This window comes from Chiloscyllium plagiosum, chromosome 34 (genome assembly GCF_004010195.1).
Source record: "Chiloscyllium plagiosum isolate BGI_BamShark_2017 chromosome 34, ASM401019v2, whole genome shotgun sequence".
Taxonomy (NCBI): domain Eukaryota; kingdom Metazoa; phylum Chordata; class Chondrichthyes; order Orectolobiformes; family Hemiscylliidae; genus Chiloscyllium; species Chiloscyllium plagiosum.
Genome location: NC_057743.1, coordinates 29,927,587 through 29,946,513, shown reverse-complemented (window position 1 = coordinate 29,946,513; position 18,927 = coordinate 29,927,587). Strand labels below are relative to the sequence as shown.

The window sequence follows — 18,927 nt, the reverse complement described above, 5'->3', positions numbered from 1 at the left end:
AAAGAATGCTTCAAACTGGAGGTGCTTTTTAAATCATAAATTAAAACCTCGCCATTTTCAGATGGGCCAGTGTTTCAGTGGAAGAGGCCCCTCCTCAGGCTGGCCAATGGCTGTTCCTATACTCCTGCCTGGTGTAGCAGATCCTGGTCAGCCACCAGCGGAAGTCCTCCGCTAGACGCCTAAACAGATCCCCAAACTCCACAAGAAACCAGAGGCCAAAAATCACAGCTGGCCTCCTTAAATTGGCCTCAATAGGCTCTTAATGAGCCAAGATGACCACCCAGGGTATGCAGGAGGGTAATCCTGTCAGCCCCCCTGTCCTCACCTCAGCAAAAATGGCCCTGAAATACAGGATGGTGCTGGGAAACAGCACGCTGGCTGGAAAGGTGATTTTTACTATCCACCTGGCACCAACTCTGGCTCAGGTAGAGGTCGAAAATCTATCCCATATTTGCAAACACATTTCATTCAATGTGACCCACTTTTGGATAACCTGAGAAGCTGAACTGTCGCCATCAAAACTTTCAGCCCAAGAACAGCACAGATAGGATATAAAGCTACACTACCCCACAAACACTCCCAAGACAGATACAGCACAAGTTAGGTACATTCGAGTCGAAGAGTGTGGTGCTGGAAAAGCACAGCTGGGGGTCAAGCAGTGTCCGAGAAGCAGGAAAAATGACATTTTGAGTATAAGCTCCTCCCGATGACAAACTTATGCTCGAAACGTCGACTCTCCTGCTCCTCGAACGCTGCCTGACCAACTGTGCTTCTCCAGCACCACACTCTTCGACTCTGATCTCCAGCATCTGCAGTCCTCACTTTCTCTAAGTTAGGTACATTGTAAAGCTTCCAATACACTGTCCAATCAAATATTCTCAGGTTATGTGCAGAATATCTTTGATATGAAATAAGGCTTTCCCTGCACTGTCTCATCAAATACTTTCACAGTAGATACACCAGGGAGTAGATACTGGGTACATTTCCCCCTATACTGCCATACAATAGATTCCATGGCCAGGCATGGTAAAAGTTAGACTCAATGTAAAGTTTCTCCCGTGCTGTCTCAGCTTTATTTTACACAGGTCCATTGCTGCCAACAAATAATGGAGATGTTAAGCTCTTTGGCTTGTGTTGGATTTCTATTCCATCCTCTCCAGATAAAATGGCACAGGCTTAGACTGCCCAGCTCTCAATAAAATATACTCATTGTTCCTTTAGAAATTCTCACAGCTGCTTTTATTGCATACTGCATCATTCCTTCGTGACTCCTAAATACTGAAGTGACGTTCTGCCCTCTCTTTATAAAATACCAACTTACAATGCATCCTTATGTATACAGGAAATGTATTACTATGAACACTTTATAATTTCTATCTTTCTGTACAAACTGTTCTTCTGTGAGATGTAACAGGGGTTTGCATGATGGTATTTATTGCTTTACAGTAAATTCTACTCAGAGCCTGTTAGTTGGCTCTGTATGATGAACTTTATCCCAATATTTTTCTTACTGCTGCCTTCCCTCTACCAATGTAAAGGACTCAATAGGTTAACTTACGGTAACACTGCTTCCCATCAGAACCCAGCTCATAGCCTGCGTTACAGACACAGGAAAATGTTCCACGTGTGTTGAGGCATCCATGCGAACAATCAGCTAATCCAATCATGCACTCGTCAATATCTAGGGAGACAGAAAGACACTGAGCAGCAAGCTAATAGTGTGTAATAATGGACATAAGCTCATTTGTCAAGCATGCACTCTCTAACCTGCATTACTTCCCAGTCCAGCGATTGCTCAATTCTAAAATTCTAATCCTAGTGTTCAAATACATGGTGGTCTCATCCCTCCCTATCTATGTAACCTTAACTAGACCTACAATCTTTTGAGATCTCAATGTTCCTTCAATTCCGTATATCGTCTGTTTCTTTCTCTCTACCAATGGCTGCTTCACCTTCAGGTATCTGCACCCAAAGCTATGGAATTATTTACTGAAAGCTCTCTAATTATTGACCACGCTATTCTCATTTTGAGACACTCCTTTAAATGTGCCTTACATTAAACATAGAACATTACAGCAAAGTACTTGTTGACTGAGCATTTGGTCACTTGTGCTGATGTGACCTTATCTGCAAAATTGTCAATTTTTCTTTGCTAGAACTCCCGTGAGCCACAATGGGATGTTTTATTGTGTTAGAAAGATCAATATAAATATAGGTAGGTTCACTAATGATCTCCACAACACTGGATGTATTTATGTGGTCTACTGAGCATGGTGTCAGGCAACTGGAAGAGATGATGATGTGAATGCATGAATGTGTTGTTTGGTATGTCCACGATTTCTCAACATGAGCAGGGATGCGTTCCCAGCTGGTAAAATGTCGTCGGATACCACAGATCAACATTATGGGCAACCAAATGAACATTTTCAAGGGGTTTGATCCAGGTTACTTGTTTAGAATGGGAAGGATTGAAAAATTTGGGGATACAATCGATTTCATAGTCCAAGCAACTGCATCCTTTAAAACCTTGTGAATTCCCCCAATTTTGGTCCCGAGAACAGTAACAGTAACATTCTCCCTTTGAGAATGTCAGTGCACCTTCTTCTTGAGGTGGTGCCAGCTGTGTGGTGAGGGTACTCTCACAATGTTTTTCGATTAGGTCTTCTAGGATTTTGATTCAGTGGGCACAGTGGTTAGCACTGCTGCCTCACAGCGCCAGAGACCCGGGTTCAATTCCCGCCTCAGGCGACTCTCAGGCGACTGCACATTCTCCCCGTGTCTGCGTGGATTTCCTCCGGGTGCTCCGGTTTCCTCCCACAATCCAAAAATGTGCAGGTTAGGTGAATTGGCCATGCTAAATTGCCCGTAGTGTTAGGTGAAGGGGTAAATGTAGGAGAATGGGTCTGGGTGGGTTACGCTTCGTCGGGTCGGTATGGACTTGTTGGGCCGAAGGGCCTGTTTCCACACTGTAAATAATCTAATCTAAAATAACAAAATCATGGTGATATATGTTCAACTGGTTGGTGTGGTCTGGAGGCAGACTTGAATATGGTGGCGTTCTCATACCCCTACTGCCCCTGATATGGATGCTGCAGGTGGCACTCACTGGGAAGGTCACAAGACCTCCTCTGGAAAGATAGAAAAAATGGGACACAAACTACGGTGTGTAAAGTATGAAAGTACCCAAGATTCATGGCACTCAACATCAAAACAATTGGCAAGCTCCCATTCATTCACTGGATTTTCTGGGACATGGTAAACGGAGATTGCGTTTTATATGAGTGGCCTAATGCAGAGTGTTACCTCCCTTCCAGGTTCTGCTGTGAAGTTGATGCCTGTCTGTCACATGGCTTACAGAGCAATCCCGATAATCATGCTAGATACATGAGTAATAACAGTTTTACCTTCGCATCCTTTGGCATCATGAGACAATCCGTATCCTGGGTGACACTCACACTTGGCGACTCCATTGTAGTTATGGCACTTGTGCATACAGCTACCATTCTTATCTGTACATGGATTCTTCACTGTGGAGACAAGAGAGTACACAAAGTAGGGCCAAACTTTTACATCACCTATTGGTGCTCATTTTGCACCTTCAAGATGTAAGTGGCTTCCTCTTATTAAGTTACAATTTTCTTGTCATCATAGCAACCTTGCCCCAGAGGCAAATTGCTATGTGTGACCCTGTACTGGGATTGTCTATAGGCCAAAACTGAACAAATGGTCTCCCACCAACCAGCCACACATCTACACTTCCAGCAGGTGGCCCTGGAGAGCTGTCAGCAGTGGGAATATTTGATATTTTTCCTCTATTTCCAGAAGAAAAGGGGACTCTGTAGAGCCCTGTCACTGTTCTGGCCCAAGGTTTGAACTGCCAGACCTCTTATTAAGATATTATTCCCTTATGTGATAATCATTCATACCCTCAAAGGGGTAGATTTTCCACTGGGCCTGTACTGGAACTTAGTCTTGTCCGCCTGATCAGCCTGTGTTTGAAGTGAAAGGAGACAGGATCAATGGAAATGAGTCCTCAGGCTTCACCCACATCATGGTCAATATACATGAGCCAAGAGATCAATATAGGCTGCCTGATTCACCAATAAATTACAGGAGTCATAGTGCAGGCTAGGCAACCTGCCTGGCTTCACTGGGACCACTCAAAGGAAAAAACAAGAATTAACTATTCATAACTTTTGTTGGTAGATGTAGCACAGCCGAAATATTCTGAGAGTGATAAGCACGGGCTGCCTAAAGAAAGATTCTATGAGTACATCAGTGAAATGTCTGAGTAGACATTACCCTATTTCAAGTTCTAACCAATAGGCAATTACAGAATAGAAGGAGGCCATTCATCTAATTGCCCCTTTACTATCTCTAAAAGAGCTTCTCACATGGTCTCACTCCCTCGACTTTTCCCATAATCTTTTAAGTTTGTGAATATTTCTAACTTCTGTTTTAAACTGTGGTTCCACTGATAATTTTGGGTAAGTCTTTGAAGTTCTTTTTTTTTTAGATTACTTTCAGTGTGGAAACAGGCCCTTTGGCCCAACAAGTCCACACCGACCCGCCGAAGCACAACCCACCCATACCCCTACATTTACCCCTTTAACCTAACACTACGGGCAATTTAGCATGGCCAATTCACCTGACCCGCACATTTTTGGATTGTGGGAGGAAACCGGAGCACCCGGAGGAAACCCACGCAGACACGGGGATACGTGCAAACTCCACACAGTCAGTCACCTGAGTCGGGAATTGAACCCGGGTCTCTGGTGCTGCGAGGCAGCAGTGCTAACCACTGTGCCACCGTGCCGCCCACTAACCAATAGGCAATTACAGAATAGAAGGAGGCCATTCATCTAATTCTTTGAAGTGTAAAAATTGCTGCATACGGGTTTGAAAGGGTTTGAAAGAGTTAACTTTGAGGACCACCAGAAGTAGCACCCACAACTCTGATGGCATGTAGACGTGTGGGCAGAACAGTTTTGCATCCCAAGGGAGTGAGGCCAAACACCAGTCTTCCTCAATGTTTCCTAACAACGCCTGCCATATCAATCGATCTTACACTCCACAACCACCTGATGAAGGAGCGTCGCTCCGAAAGCTAGTGCTTCCAAATAAACCTGTTGGACTATAACCTGGTGTTGTGCGATTTTTAACTTTGTCATATCAATGTAACCTATAACTAATTGCTAAGGATAGTTTAACAAGAGACAAAAGAACTGCAGATGCTGGAATCCAAAGTAAACAAGCAGGAAGCTGGAAGAACACAGCAAGCCAGGCAGCATCAGGAGGTGAAGAAGATTTATATCCAAAATGTCAACTTCTCCACCTCCTGGCTTGCTGTGTTCTTCCAGCTTCCTGCCTGTCAACTATAGTTTAACTACAATATACATTTGCCAATTAGATTAGGAAGTTGGTTTCCTCTACTAAAAAAGATCAAGCAGCTCCCATAGTTCCCTAGACTAAAACAGGATTGTGGTAATAACCTTTACCACAAGCAGCAGCTCATACTGAGCTGGCATGTCTTTACAAGCTCGTGAGGAATCTTCACACTCAGCTTGAAACCACTTACTGATACAACACAACCAGCAGGATTTGAGAACTCTAAAGAAGAGAAACCCTCTTGGCAATTCTCAACAAGGAAGAATACCCCTGATGATAAAAGCATTTCAGGCCCAGTAAGAGACATTCTTCAACATGAGAATTAACATATTTCTGAAGAAGAATACCAGCTTCAAACCAGATACAGGCTGCATCCCATGGGAGCAGTCCTCAGTTGCTGTTTAGTCATGAGTGAAGAGACCATCGAAGACACGACTTAAGAGTCTGGTGGGCCAGGTGAAATTTGAAAACAAAGCCGTAACCTTGGCTGGAAAAATAAGAAGCTAAAAAAATTACTTCCTGATCAGATCAAACATCACCGCCAGAGCAACTAAGTGTGTAATGAAGTACAGAAACAGAAATAAAGGGCCACAAAAGAGATGTAATCCAAGGTTGAAGGCCTGGGGACATCACAAAGCCAATGATTAAAATGATAACCTTGGGCAGATTAAAAGTCAAAAGAGATCTGGTCTGATAGGGTCAGAATGTTTGGAAAAAAATATTCATAGAGTTATACTACAAAGACAGAAGATCATTTATATGTGTTGTGATAACTCCTAAAATCATTTACTTAAAGAAGAAAGAATGGAAATCATTCAGTAAGCAGGAATTAAAGGGGGAATTGTTTAATTAAGTCGCAAACAGTGGGATTCATAACAGTGAAGCTGTGAAAAAGCCAGGAATCAAGAAGATATCCCTAGGGGAGCTGCTCTCAGAGATATGTGGCATTCACCAAGTACAGTGCCTGGTCAGCGGTGTGGTGGCCTGGGATATGGAGACTCACATTACAGATTGCAAAATCTCTGCCATCCACAGATCCACAGGCGGCATGGTGGCACAGTGGCTAGCATTGCTGCCTCACAGCGCCAGAGACCCGGGTTCAATTCCTGCCTCAGGTGACTGTGTGGAGTTTGCACGTTCTCCCCGTGTCTGCGTGGGTTTCCTCCAGGTGCTCCGGTTTCCTCCCACAGTCCAAAAATGTGCAGGTTAGGTGAATTGGCCACGCTAAAAAAAAAATTGCCCATAGTGTTAGGTGCAGCGGTAAATGTTGGGGAATGGGTCTGGGTGGGTGTGCTACGGCGGGTCGGTGTGGACTTGTTGGGCCGAAGGGCCTGTTTCCACACTGTAAGTAATCTAATCTGAGCAATGACACCCATTGATCCTCTCATTCCCCACCAGCTTCAGGGTACATGTGGGCACAGATCTGTCAGTTCTTGATGACACTGATTATCATCTCCCACTGAATAGAGGTGAAGAATTTACATGCCACGACTACAGATGCAGTTTTCTGAGTTACATGAGATCTTTGCAATGCCTGGTATTTCTGATATGGTCTTCTGAGTCCAAGGGACTCCATTTGCTTACAGGTGCTTCAGCCAATACACAGTCAGTTTAGGTCTTGTGAATTGAATGGAGAAGCCGAGCACAGGGGTCAGGACAGTTAAGTTGCGACTGAAGAATACCAATTTCTCTCTGGCATTGTGAAAGTGTCGATCCACCCCACTCCAATGTGGTCTAGTACTATCAGAGTTGTTGATGGGCAGTTTGCTGGAGGACTCAGCTCCCCATCCTATCAAAGAAGTTGATTCCACCTTTATGCCTCCAGGACTATTAAGATGTGTATACCCTGTATAAGGAATAGTGCTATTTCATGCAACAGGTCACAGACTGCATTAGGTACTACCCTAGGAAAGACCAGCCATCTGGGATCTTAACAGAAAAGGCACAATCATCAAAGCAGCTGGAGGCCAGCAGAGATTGTATATTGCTGGTACTGCTGAAGGGATTCGTATAAGGGAACTGCAGGAACACAACAGAGAATTGCTAATACAGGGGACTTACAGACCTCAGACCATCAGGAAAACAATCACCAGTCTTCCGAAGAACACACATTGCTGGAGAGTAGCCAAACCTCCAGATCACCTGAATTTGTAAAGTCAGTGTCTTAGGAGGAAATGGGCTGGTGATAAATATAACCATATAAACAATTTTATCTTATTACCTACAAGGGACACTTGTTATTAGTCCAAGAAGTGATTTTCCTTTTCCACCCAAGATCAGGGAGGGCCTGTATTTTGTAACACCAAGAGAACGGTGGTAGTCACCTTCGTCATGAGCTGCAGCTCATACAGTGTTGTTAGCTGGCATGCCATCAATATTTTTTCTAACCTCCTAGTCTGCTTTCTTGGTGATTATTCTAAATTTCCACGTTTAGATGAATTCCCTGGCATATGGAACAGGAGAAAAGTGTATTCTGTTGGAAACTAGACAGTTCTGGCAACACAGAGCAAATCTATCCCCTCCTCCATTCAATATTCCAATTTTTTTTTCTTTTTAAAAGTAATTTTCATAACTACTAATACCATTTATTTATGGCATTAGCTTTGAATGACTAACAAATCAAACACCTGATCACTTGTATAGATATAAATAAATTTAGAAATAAACAATGAATATGAAAAATAGTTTATTTGTTCCTGCAGCTGCATATATCAATAGGACATTGGAATTTTACGGCACAGATGAGGGTAATATATTTTCTAGAACAATTCAGAAGTAATCCTGTGGTGCAGCACCCCACCCCAAAGCCCTGTACTTTCCTCTGTTTCAAATGTTTGTCCACTTTCACCTCTAGTTGATGACTCATTGACCTATCAAAACTCAGGCCCAATAAGACTTCACAAAACCCCCATTTGGGGTTTTCATATTTTTTTCATTTCTCATGTTGGGCTAAGCACCAGAAGAGAGCTTAAGAACCAGCACTGAGAAGCAGTAATCTTCAGCTTCTAGGGGTTTTGAATTGTGGCCTTGGGCCCACTTACTGTGCATGTTCCTTTCTCCCATCTTGTAGCTCTGCGGTCAACTGCTCATGTACCTGTGGTGGTTCCTTTTGTCAAAAAGCCATCAATGAAGTTACAAGCCACGAGTCTGATTCATGGATTGTTCTTATAAGAGCACTACATTGAATTACAAAATATACAGCACAGAATCACCTATTTATCTCCACTGTCTGTGCTTGTGTTTATACTCCATAAAAGTCCTCTCCTTCATCTCAGCTTTTCAGCGTAGCTTTGAAATCATTTACTCTCATGTATTTGTCTAGTTTCCTTTGAAGGCATCCTAGCTGTTTACTTTCACCACTCCCTGTGGGAAATAGTTCCAGATTTTAACCACTCTCAAACAAATTTTTCCCCTTATTTCCCTGTTGGTTTTGTCAGTAATTATCTTGGATTTATGTTGACATGCAGCTAAGGCAGCTAGATGGCAGCACATTTGTGAGGAATCCTTCCTCTGTTAAGTTTGTGTTCTGCTGAATCCAGCTTTCTGTGAAAATGGCAAAATGGTAATATTCAGGTGTACGGGAGTTTTAAGAGTAATAAGCTGGCAATATTCCATCCTGCCCTGCAGTGGAGGTAGGGATTATTGCAGAATTTTCGGTAAAACCATCAAAAATAGGAGCAGGAGTAGGCCATTCAACCCTTCAAGCCTTCCTTGCCATTCAACATGACAATGGCTGATCATTCAACTCAGCACCCTGTTCCTATTTTCTCCTCATACTATTTAGCCCTAAGAACGGTATCCAACTAATTAGACCCAATAGACCTCTAAGTAACATACCTAATTATGTAGGTCACTCAGAATAGTTCAAGGGTCACTGAAAAGCAGTTCTGGGATCATAGGTAGTTAGACAATTAGGAAGGCTAATTTTTAGTTATCCGACAGGGAATGAGACAAGAACAGGGAAGTCTTATTGCAACGGTACAAAATGCTGATGGGACCACATCTGGAGAACTGTGAGCAGTTTTGGTCCCCTTAGTTAAAAAAATGTCATTTCATTAGCGACAGGTCAGAGAATGTTCATGTGGATGATCCTTGGTATGGAACGATTGTCTTATGAGCAAAGCATAAACAGATTGGACTCTTCTCACTAGAATTCACAAGAGTGAAAGGTGATCTCATTGAAACATAGAGGATTCTTAAGAAGATTGACAGGGTCGAGAACCAGAGAATATAGTCTCAGAATAAAGGAGCTCCAGTTTCAGATGGAGATGAGGAGGAATTTCTTTTCGCAGAGGGTTGTACGTCTTTGGAACTTTTTGTCACAGACAGCTGTGGGAGCAAACTCCTTGTGTAAGCAACAAGACCAACTTTCCCTTGCATCCATACATATGGACAACACGAACCATGTATTTGACTGAGACAACACAATTATAGTAGGACAGGCAAAACAAGGAACAGCAAGAGAATTCTTGGAAGCATGGCACTCATCCTCAGACTCCATTAACACCCCTGAACCTGATATACAAACTACTGCAATGGAAAACCGGAACTGGCACCAACCAGAAACAGCTCCAACGGAACTACATTTCAATTCAGAGTGGAACAGTATAGCAACACTTCACAGGAGGCAACATAGCACTGATGATGTCACCTAGAAAGGAGACAAAACCTACCAGCTTGGCAAACAGACCAACAATGAATCCAACCAGCTCCTGAGCTACAGATATTCACAAAAGCTTTAAATATTTAATGCTGACATAGATAGTTTTGAAGTCAGTAAAGGAATTGAAGGTTATGGAGAAAGGACAGGAAAGTGAAAGTGAGGAATGGTGGATCACATATGATCCAATTGAATGGTAGAGCAGACTCGAGGGGCCAAATGGCCTATTCATGTCCCTATTTCTAACAATTGGATAGCTCTGTTATGTTACAACAAAGTTAGAAAGAAATTCAGGAAATCTGTAAGCAGCTAGGACTTAGTAATTTAAGACAGTTGCAAAAGTGGGCAAATCACTTTTAGGGCAAGCCATGAGGTGCCTGGAAGGTGCCTGCAAGCATTAATACTTCAGTGCACCTTTTGTCTACTTGAAGAATAAAAGTTACAATCCCTAACCGGATCACAAAAGAAAGTTGGTTGTATGATCCAGAATCATATTAACACACACGTCAGCCATGATCTCCCTGCATATCAGGAAAGGCCAGAGGGGCTGAATGGCCATCTCATATTCACCAGTCAAAGAATAACGTGACACGCACTAATTGCTTTTTTTTCTTCTTTTTTCACATTTCACTTGGCTGTAGAAATTGCAAGTGCTGTCTCTTGGTTTCTGGTTGGAGAGTAATTGCAAACAGAGACATAGAAATGGGACTAGCCATAGCGATGTAAATAGCCGTCTATTAAAACTATGGGATGAATCTTGCATCCTCTTTGGCTATGTCAATTTTTTTGAGTGGATGGTTTCTCTCAGTGATGCCCAGTGAGTTTTCTCGATCTACATAACCAAAACTCAGCATTTTAATTACCTATCCTGTCCTTATGGCACTCCTCTCATCCGATTCTAGTCTGGTGTTCCCACTTACCATTTCTTCATATGACTGCGATAGAATATTGCAGAATGGATTGGCATCCCTGGCATGGGTGTCTTCTTTAAAAGGTAGGCATTGTCATTACAGTACCATTCTTGACATTCTTGACAAAGAAGGGAATATTGGCAGGCCCTTTGAGGGCAGGGACATGGTGCTTACAGTGACACAGAGGAGGAATGTACTCTTCCCCCAGAACCAGCAGTGGTGGCAATGACTATGTCAGGCTGATCTGAGATTGCAACCTAGGTCAGTGAAGTCTCAGCCATAAGGAAGGTTGCACAGCTCCACTCAGAACTTCTCCACTCAGCCGCATTAAAAGCATTAATTTCCCTTTGATACTTCACGCTCACTCAATCTTTAATACTGTACCACCAACCACCAAGGCTCATGCTCTATTGCTCTCACTGTTGCCTGTGACATTTTCCCCACTGACTCTCACCCACCTAACGCCAGCCCCAGAATTCCTGATGAAGGGCTCTTACCCAAAACATTGCTTCTCCTGCTCCTTGGATGCTGCCTGACCTGCTGTGCTTTACCAGCAACACATTCTCGACCCTATAAGATTCTGCCCAATAGGAGTGAAATTTACTGTTGACATGTTGGCAACTACATCATTCGATAATATTTTAAATGAATTAATGCCACTGTTAGGTTTAGACAAGATGACAATTTCCCCTTTCGTTTTCCTGCCTCTATTTAAGATTAAAGCTAAGAACAACATATTCTCGATGGGGCAAGAGAGTAGCAGGAATAGGATGTAACGAAGGCCTGAATTTTTCTTGTAAACCTGAGTAACTACTCACTGTTAGTTCAGTAAAAACTACTATATCTATAGCACAAAATGGAAACAATTAAAGTAGAATCAGCCATTTGGCATTCTGTTTATATCTTAGCAATTTCTGGATAGTCTCTCAAACTGGGCGGTTCACTTGGACAAGGGACAGTTACCAATAATAATGAGATTTCCTCACACCACTTGGGGTTGTGGTACAAGTCCGTGTATACAAAGATATAGCAAATGGTCATCTCCATATCACCACACCATTCCTAATGTTAACTCTGGGACTCACGTTCACAGTGCTTTCCATCTTTCTTCAGCTGATAGTTGTGCCGACACTTACACTGGTAGTGTGCTACCGACAGTTGAACACAGTCATGCTCACAACCTCCATTACCAATCGAGCATGAGTGGACACCTAGGAAATGAAAAGTACAATTAGATTTCACAATGTAGACACAGAACATCAAGTTAATCTTGTACACAATACGTCAGTGAATATAACCCTGAGTTACCCATCTTCGCTATCTGAACAGAACTTTGTCTCTTCTTGTCTGTTACTTTCTTGTTCCATGTTTTCTTCACTTAGTTCTTCTTTTCCTTCGCCTTTCTCTATTTGTTTGTCTTTAATTTCCTGATTTCTTTCAGAAAGAATTTGGTTGAACACATTCTGCTATGCTGGAACAGGCAACACTTTGTGGATGCCCAGTTTGCTAGCAAATGAGATTAGATTCATTTAGCATGACTAGTTGGCATGGATACATTGAACCAAGAGGTCTGTTTCTATGCTGTACGGCTCACAAAGCTCCAAGATCTGGTATACCCATAGAATTCAGTGTGAAATTTTGACAGTCAATTGATGACCTGAATTACTTCTTTCCCAACACCAGCAAATAAAAAGAATCAGGAGAGAAATTAAACTGGCAGCCAACCGTCTGACACCCATTTTATTGTATTACACAAAGCAGCCATTTTATGCACAGCAGCTTCCTAGGTTTTTATTGCTATTGGTCAAGAGAATTGGCCATGCTAAATTGCCTGTAGTGTTAGGTGCATTAGTCAGAGGGAAATGGGACTGAGTGGGTTACTCTTCGGAGGGTCAGTGTGGACTTGCTGGGCCGAACGGCTTGCTTCCACACTGCAGGGGATCTAATCTAAAAAAACTATGCATCAGGGAGATGTCCTTATTCCTCTGTGCCACATTACTTACATCTACCTCCACAATCAGATGAAGCTTTGGTTCAATGCCTTATAGCTCAATTGAAAGACTGCAGCTGGCTTTGTACTGCACTGACATGTCAACAAAGACTGTGTGTAATGGAAAATTAACAAATTTTGCATTTACTGTAAAATTTGAAAGAGAATGCTTTTCTAAAATTTAATCCTGTGCTGAGCTTTGTAAACAATACTTTCATGAGGTTTGCAGCCAGCTTGTGTCTGTTTGAACTTCGTAAACATTCAGCTTGACCTTACGACAGTTGAATTCAGTGAAAGCTGAAGAACTGTAATGTCCAAGATCAGGGGATGAGTGAATAACAACTTGAGTTTTCCCGGTCTTTGCCCTTGAAAGCGTGATAAGAAACAGTATAAGACGAGTATCTGAATTATGCTCAGGTACCCCTTACATTGAAGCATCTGGCTGAATGTATTGGGTCAATTCTGCAGAATTTAAATAAAGCTCTTTTCTTTGCTCTTGCTAACAGTTGAATCGAGACGATATAACTTTCACGACAGTAAACTCGGGGGCTCGTCCGGGATCCTGAAACTGGGTGGGATTCTGAAGATTCCCTGGAGGTGCAGACGCCAGCACCTTGAAGGTTTTTCACTTCATCTCGAGCGCTGAATTGGCCCTTTTGCGTAAGAGGACTGGGAATCTGTGGATCGCCCTAATGCTGGGGTTCGAATTGAATAGGGTCAGGGTAAGAGTTGTGGCTTAAGTATTCCTACATAGAACCTCATTCTAAGAGAATAAATGAATCAGGAAAAGGGTTCAGTAGACTATCGCACGGTATTTGAGCAAAATCAAGGGAAAGGATTGCCATCTCTAGAATGCTTAAGAGACAGCGAGTTGAAGGGTGGTTTTAGACTTGGAGCCACCACTGGCTGAGTTGAACTCGCCAAAGACATACCGGGTATGTGGTTTCTTGGTTTACGAAAACCAAGGCATTGAGGCGGTCACGCCCAATGCGAGAGAGGGACCTCCGGAGGTAAGAAAGCCAGTCAAAGGGAAAAGATAACGGTACCGCGAGAGAGAGAGAGAGCTGTACACTTTTCCAGCTCCGGCAAGAGCAAACAAAAGGAGAGTCCACACAAGACTTGGAATGGCCAACCAAAAATACAATACATGCTAAATAATTACAGCCAGAGTCTGTAAAGCAGTTAGAATTGTGGATCAAGGCAATGTAGTTTTCCAGAGGGAGCAAGTTTTAGGAAAAGACAGTTGGAAGCATTGAGGTTGAGGTTGGAGGAGAGAGAGAGGAGAAAAGGAAGGGAAAAGTAGAACCTGTGAATTGGAGTGTTTATAACATGTGGAAGGCTAAGGCTGATATCAGGGAAAGGAAATCTCAAGTAAAAGATAGATCAAATACATGTACAAACACCAGCGCACATGCAGACGTGTGCGGAAAACAACCTAATGAAGCTGTACAGTGTCTTAAGTCTGTTTCAGATCCTGACCTTGATGACTTCCCTCCGAGACCTACAGGTTCCCTACGAGATCTGCCGTTGCCTCAGGGCCTGCTGAATCACCGATAGCACACCACGCTCGCAACCAATTGAAGCAAGAAGCCCAAAAGAAGGTCAACCACTCCAAGATGGAAAGGAATCCAGGGCCTGTTCGCGATCACCCCCCCCCCCCCCGACGGATGATGAGTCAGACGGTGAGGGTACTGGCGTACGAACGTCTAACCAGGTAGTTCTGCAAGCCCCAATGGTTGAAGTTGCAGGTCCAGAAGGGTATCCAGTATTGGTCCACCGGCCATGGACCATGAAGGATTTGGAAAGTGCCTATGGGCAGTTGCCTGACCCATGCAAGGTTGGAGGTAATAAGTTCGCCAAAGAAGTGACAAAGTTCTGTACTGAGTTCCGTCTCCTGGGACGAAAACTAGGTGCCGATGTCAACAAAATCAAGTATAACTGGCCAGCCGCAAATGTTCATGCCAGAGTAGCCAACCCGCAAGCGGAACAGAACAGAGACTTGGATGCTTCTGTTGCAGCGCGGGCAACCAACTGTAGGGAGGCATTCCCAGTGTGAATGGACATGACCAAAATAGCAATGTGTGAACAACGGGAAGGTGAGACAGTGTCCCAGTACCTTACGTGCCTCACTGAAGTCCATAGTGCCCCTAGTGGACTGACATCACCCGACGACATAACGGTGGCAGAAATCACAGTGTATGAAGCACACCCGAGGAACAGCTTCATCAATGGAATGAAGGACAAAATAGCGAAAAAGGTAAAAGACACATGTATTACCTGGGACATGGGGAAGCTGAATTTGCTAGAACAACATGAGATATATGCTGAAAAATTGCTTACCCAAGAGAAGGATAAGCGGAAACTAAAGATGGAACAGCAAGCACATAAAGCTCAGCTTACTATGTTGCAAATGGTCACTCAGCTGTTGGAGGGAGGTGCTGCAGGAAGAGAGAAAGGCAGAGGTGGAGGTCACGGAAGAGGCGCGGACAGAGGTAGATATGGCAGGTGCCTTGTTTGCGGAGCAATGGACCACTGGGCGAGACAGTGCCCACACAGACAGCCTCAATCGGCCCTGGAGGCTGGACAGCAGGGTGACTGACGGGGGAAGGCTGAGGTGGAGGTGGACAGCCCACAAGGTACAGGTAAACCTCTTTCCTTTATGCTTGGCAACAAAGACTTGCTAATGCTAATCTCTTCTACTAACCTTACGGGCAGTGAGACATGTCCCACCTCTATGTTGAGCACTGAGATTGCGAAGTGTGGACAATATGTTCAATATCACAATGATGTGTACCAGTCGATGCTTACCTCTATGTTATATGTGGAAGGTATACCAATTACCTTTTTGGTAGATACAGGGGCAACATACTCAGTCCTTAAATTAAGCCAGTTTAGACAATCGACACAAATAAAGACGAGAGAAAGGTTCCTAAGCACAATGGGTGCATCAGGAGTCATGGTGCGGGAGAGATTTTCCGCACCCCTATTGTCCGAATCTAGTAACAGGAAAACATTCCAATTCTCCTTCTTGTTATCGGAATTTTGTCCTTTAAATCTGATGGGTCGAGATCTCATAGGGAGACTGGGGTTGGACTTGCTCAGTACTCCGACGGGCTTGCAGGTAATTCAAAGGGAAGATTCAAAGTGCAGGCTATAAAATATGACCCACGACCCTGATGTATGTCTAAAGGTGGCAATTAAACCAGAGAGCGATAAGTTCAGTGAGCGATTCGCTCACCCTGGAAGTAAGCAACCATGTTAATCCTATTAACATCGATTTTCTTGCTGGGGCATGCTGCACTGCACATCACACATACACTGTGATGGCCCTGGCAAACCATATGAGAAGGATTGGTTCGGGAGATTGGTTAAACCAGATCAATTGTTATTGTGCAAATTTTATTGGAGTGATCACAGATGTGCAGTCAGTGCGAACGTATCTAAGGTATCTGTAACAGCAAGCAGTCCCTATCTTTTTGATGTGAAAGGCTCCGCTCCTCATGTGTCACTGGCGAAGGCGTCTGGTGACAGGTGGCAGGATTTACGACCATGGGTGCTAAAGGCACAAGGAACAAAAGATTGGGTCTTCAGGGACGATGTGGGTGTCTGGTTCAATGCAGATATGCGGACATATAAGAAGAAACTAAATTAGCTAACTCAGGCAGATAGGGACAGTCCAGGAAACCCCCGCTAGCCTTGAAAAGCCTAGGGAGATAACCTGGCGTTTCCCTAAGATCGAAGTCTTGGAACCAAGATTAAAAACGGTCCCTACTGAGTTGTGGGCAAAAGGCAATCATGATGTGGGGCTCATTCGGGACTGTGAACCCAAAAGGATAACCCCAAAGTCTGAGTATCGTCCTTGCAGAACACAATACCCGTTAAAACTCGAGGCCATAGAAGGGATTACCCCAGTCTTTGAATCCCTCCTAAAGGCTGGAGTGATAATCCCCTGTGAAAACTCACCGGTGAGAACCCCCATTTTTCTGGTCAAAAGGCAAACATTCCCAGTGAACCGGAGGAATGGAGGTTTGTTCAAGACCTGAAGGCAGTCAATAACACTGTTGTCCCGCACGCCCCAAATGTTCCCAACCCCTATACTATATTGGCTCAAATTCCACCGGACAGTAAATGGTTCTCTGTTGTGGATTTAGCAAATGCCTTCTTTAGTGTACCGGTGCACCCAGATAGTCAATTCTGGTTCGCTTTTTCATTCAAAGGGAAATTGTATACCTTCACGTGACTTTGACAAGGTTACTGTGAGTCCCCCACCATATATAATGGGGCTCTGCGCAGGTGGCTGGAGACTTGCTCTAACCCCGGGGTCAGCGCTTTTGCAGTATGTAGATGATTGCTTGATAGCGGCACCAACAAAGGAACAATGTGAGAAGGATACCCTTGTATTGCTCTGCTATCTAGCGACGGAAGGGCACAAAGCCAGTCTCGCAAAGCTACAATTTATGCAACAACAGATGAAGTACTTAGGTCACTTAATATCTGGACAAGGGAAGGCCACTGGTCAAGACAGAGTTCAAGCAATCCAACAAATTCCAAAACCTCACACGAAGAAACAATTACTATCCTTTTTGGGCATGTGCTCCTACTGTAGAATGTTTATCTCACATTATGCAACCCTTGAGGCGCCCCTAAGTGACACAGCCCATGGCAAAGCGTTGCAGAACCAGAGCCCATTGCAGTGGACCCCAGAGGCCGAGAGTGCCATTGTTAACTTAAAAAAGACGCTCCAAACTACACCTACATTGGGAATTCTGAATCCAAACAAGCCTTTTGTACAAACAGTAGATGAGAAGAATGGCTGCATGACATCTGTGCTGTTGCAGGATAATGGGGGATGATTGAGGCCGGTAGCTTATCTCTCGGCTAAACTAGACTCCGTAGCGGCAGGATTGCCTAAATGCCTGTGAGCCACGGCTGCAGCTGAAAAGGCTGTTGTAGCATCCAAGGACATAGTCGGCTGTGGTGAATTAACTCTTCTGGTCCCACATGCAGTATCCTTACTGCTTTCCGAGCAAAAGACCGCACACATGTCGGTAGCACGTTGGCTCAGTTACAATACTGTGCTATTGGAGATGCCTAACATTACAATAAAACGATGTAACGTCCTTAACCCTGCTAGCCTTCTCCCTACAGAAACAGACGGAGACCCACATGATTGTGTCACTGTAACTAATGAAATTTGCAGCCCTAGACCAGATTTGCAGGATTCGCCACTTCTGAATCCAGATCTGGAGTTTTTTGTGGATGGGTCAGCATTCAGGAGCAAGGAGACAGGCCAGAATTGTGTTGGGTATGCTGTAGTGACTACCTACGAGATAGTCAAAGTGGGATCACTCCCTTCTCATCTGTCAGTGCAAGCAGTGGAGCTGATTGCCTTGACTGAGGTCTATAAATTCGCTGAGAGAAAGACAGTGAATATTTACACCGATAGCAGATACACATTCAGGGTTATACATGATTTTGGAACCCTGTGGAAACACAGGGCTTCTTGACCTCCACTGGAAAGCCCATCACACACCGTGGCCTGATTTCTGATCTCCTGGAAGCAGTCCTATTGCCTAAATCAATCGCTGTGTGTAAATGTGAAGCCCACACAAAAAAATAATGATTTTATTTCCCAAGGCAATGTGAGGGCAGAGTCAGCAGCAAGAACGATAGCCCAGCAGCCACCAAGTGAGCAGATTGACATATGTATGACAAAAGTTTGGACCCCAACAGCAGACATACAGGAGTTACAGTCACAGGCCACGCCGGAAGGAAAGCGGGAGTGGACGAAAGCAGGAGGCAGTGTGAGGGAAGGAGTATGGTGTGGTCCCAATGGTAAACCCTGTCTACCACAATCATTATTTCCATTCTATGCCAAGCTGACACACGGTAAGGACCATGTGTCAAAAGTGGGGATGTATGACAGTATTTCGGCACTCAGGGATTTACTCATTACTCCCAGAAATATTGTGAACATT

General features: G+C 43.9%; 1 protein-coding gene across 2 annotated transcripts in view; it reads right to left on the bottom strand.

Moving 5' to 3' along the window:
- LOC122540385 (multiple epidermal growth factor-like domains protein 6) overlaps positions 1–18,927 on the bottom strand; it is a 430,729-nt gene that overhangs the window by 95,984 nt on the left and 315,818 nt on the right. For both annotated transcript variants that reach the window (XM_043676046.1, XM_043676049.1), the window contains exons 7-9: positions 12,045–12,170; positions 3,405–3,527; positions 1,559–1,681 (exon numbers count right to left, since the gene is read on the bottom strand). In XM_043676046.1, the coding sequence (XP_043531981.1) occupies positions 1,559–1,681; positions 3,405–3,527; positions 12,045–12,170 (372 nt within the window). The remainder of the gene's footprint in view (positions 1–1,558; positions 1,682–3,404; positions 3,528–12,044; positions 12,171–18,927) is intronic.